This window comes from Egretta garzetta, unplaced genomic scaffold (assembly GCF_000687185.1).
Source record: "Egretta garzetta isolate BGI_Z169 unplaced genomic scaffold, ASM68718v1 scaffold16, whole genome shotgun sequence".
NCBI classification, from domain to species: Eukaryota; Metazoa; Chordata; class Aves; order Pelecaniformes; family Ardeidae; genus Egretta; species Egretta garzetta.
In genome coordinates this window covers 1,806,418-1,809,026 of record NW_009260022.1, presented here as the reverse complement: position 1 = coordinate 1,809,026, position 2,609 = coordinate 1,806,418, and the positions used below count along the sequence as shown (strand labels likewise).

At 40.8% G+C, this 2,609-nt stretch overlaps 1 protein-coding gene across 1 annotated transcript in view; it reads right to left on the bottom strand.

Annotated features, from left to right (window-relative positions):
- CSRNP3 (cysteine and serine rich nuclear protein 3) overlaps nucleotides 1-646 on the bottom strand; it is a 26,405-nt gene extending 25,759 nt beyond the window's left edge. Inside the window, exon 1 of the mRNA XM_009640746.2 lies at nucleotides 484-646. Within this exon, the coding sequence (XP_009639041.1) occupies nucleotides 484-631 (148 nt within the window). The 5' untranslated portion in view covers nucleotides 632-646. The remainder of the gene's footprint in view (nucleotides 1-483) is intronic.
- Nucleotides 647-2,609: the final 1,963 nt, after the last annotated feature.

Below are 2,609 nucleotides of genomic sequence, written 5' to 3'. Positions count from 1 at the left end.
ACACGAAGAATAGAAACTATTGCAGCAGCTTGTCCCACACACAATGTTCCTCAATTCCAAACAGAAGAAAGATTTTTTCGGGGAGAACTCACACCAATACAACACTGCAGATAGCTGTGCTACACTTATCCAAGGAAAATAAACAAACTTACTTAAAGCACCTTCCCTCCAGTACCTGTTTGAAATAACATTGGGAGCTGTGCTTAAGGTAACTACAAACAGCTACGTAATTCAAATAGCAGATAGGTAGGGGCTTCCACGTGACTGCAAATCTTTACAATGACAAGTAGTTTTATGTAGTTAACAATAAGGCAAAAGGGTGTAAGTCTGCTAAGTCTTTTTGAGCAAGTCACAAACAAAACACCACAGAGAGTCCATTTTATCATCCGTTCAATTTAAAATCATCATGTCTATCTAACCATAAAATTTATTTTATTTTGAGGAACAGGAAGAATTCTTTAGATACACAACTTCAGTACTTACGGGTAAAATGATTAGAAGTGGATGGATTGACACTATCGCCACTGTCAGCACTTTCACTGCTAGAAATGTCATCATCTGATTCCCGCACAGAGGAACATGGTGAGGAGCCATCAACTTCTTCAAACTTCCTCTTTAAAATTCCACTCATCGCTGCAATGCTGTCACATGCACCTGTAACAGGAACAGAGGCAATGAGGCACTGAAACATCCAGCTGTAGCATATGCAGTCATAACCTCCAAAGTCATTTTTACTTAGAAGTACCAATAAGTTGCCACTTCTGGTCTTGAATAACCATTCAGTATGAAATTAGATATAATTAATTAGGAGACGGTGAAGCCATAGGAAAGAAAAAAAAACCCTGTCAGAAGTCATACTCTAACTTGACATGTATGGAGATGGTTATTTTGCTAGAATAATGTGTAACAGATTACTTTCAGGGAGTATGTTTCCCATGTTGATGTCAACAGAATCCCTGATTTCTAGGTTATGTTGTGAAATTTCAAATAAGGAAAAAATGGGAGTTTCTTTTCAAACATCCTCACTTGGTCCCTCCCTTGGCTGCCATGGGAGGAAGAAATGTTCACAATCAGGGATTAAGTTAAATAAGAAGAAATTACTCTGAACACTAAAGTACTCGTTACCAAATATATGTGAACTAATCAGTGTTCACATCACCCCTATAAGAAATCCATCTGATAATTCCAATATTATGGAAAGATAAAAGACAACAAAGTCACAATGCCCATATATTGATTTAGTGCTCAATAAATGCCTGGAATTCAGAATTTCCCCGCTCCAGTCAGAGACACCAATTGCCTCCCAAACTCTCTCCTTCCCGCATTAAGAAATGAGATGCCTAATATACTCCTGAGGTTGAGTAGAAGATTATAAAGCAAAGTATTCAAGCAGAAATTTAGCAGCAGAGGTAGAAAGATAACATGAATTGCATGTAATTAAGAAGAAAGAGTACCCTTAACTAATTGAGGAGAGATCAAGGACAGCTGGAGCTCGCTCAGAGGACACGCAGCTGCCACCATGCTGCCCGCAGCACTGCAGAGGCAAGCAGCACTGATACTTATCCAGGCAAAAATTTGTCTAGGATTGATGACATGCTGGACTCTCCCAGTAAGACACACAACCTAGTGCTACAGACTTACCACAGGATTCTGCCAAATCCCACTGAGGGCAAGAAAAAAAAAATGCATTCCTCACTGAAACAGAACTTTTTAAATGCATGCAGGTACCTTTAAGACTCATTAATTCCAAGCCAGCTGCCTTCTGCTCCATCTAGGAAGTTAGACGAGATAACCTCCAGAGTCCCCTTCCAACCAACATTTCTATGGTTACATGTTTAAAAAAAATAAAAAAAACTTTTCAGGGAGTTAACATATGCTGGGCTAAATGACTACTAGCAAGTAAGACAAGGCTGAGGCAGAGACTCCGGTGCTGGCCATACTGTTTAACAATTAGCACATTTCAGAGTTTTGGCCCAGGCCACCTTGCACTCTCCTGGATAACACAGGATGAAGCAGGTGCCAGAGCTGTTCCCAGCAGGCAGGCTGGACAAGGTTCACCCGGGTTTTGGCAGAGGGCTGACAGCCACTGTGGACAAGAACTGTACCCTGACACTTGGCAGTAGAAGCCAGACAACGCTGTCCTTAGCCTGCATCTTTTTTATGTTTTTAATTAATATAGATGTAGTCTCAGTGATGTAGCCGCTACGTTCTGACCCTGTACGCACAGCACTTCAGTAGGTCCTCCGGCATCTTTGCTCACACTTGGTCTAGTACCAAGTAGTTTCAGTCTCTCCTATGCATTCTATAGCTCCCTTCAAGCCCCAACACCAGTTTCCTTCCTGGGAAAAACGAAGTGACAGTGTGAAGAGGTTTGCAACAAACTTGTGGCCTGATATGAAGCTATAAAAGGATAAGTGTAGGTATATGAAGCTGAGCGCTACAAAAAAAAAAATTTAAAAATTGATGGGCTCACCAGGTTACAGAGTCTGTAGGACTAATTCAAAATCATAATTCAGCAAACACTGAAGTCAGTCTATATGAAATCCTGGGACTGAGGTGGCAAGAGTATCACGGTTTCATCCCAGTGCAACAGAAAGTTAGTTCTAATT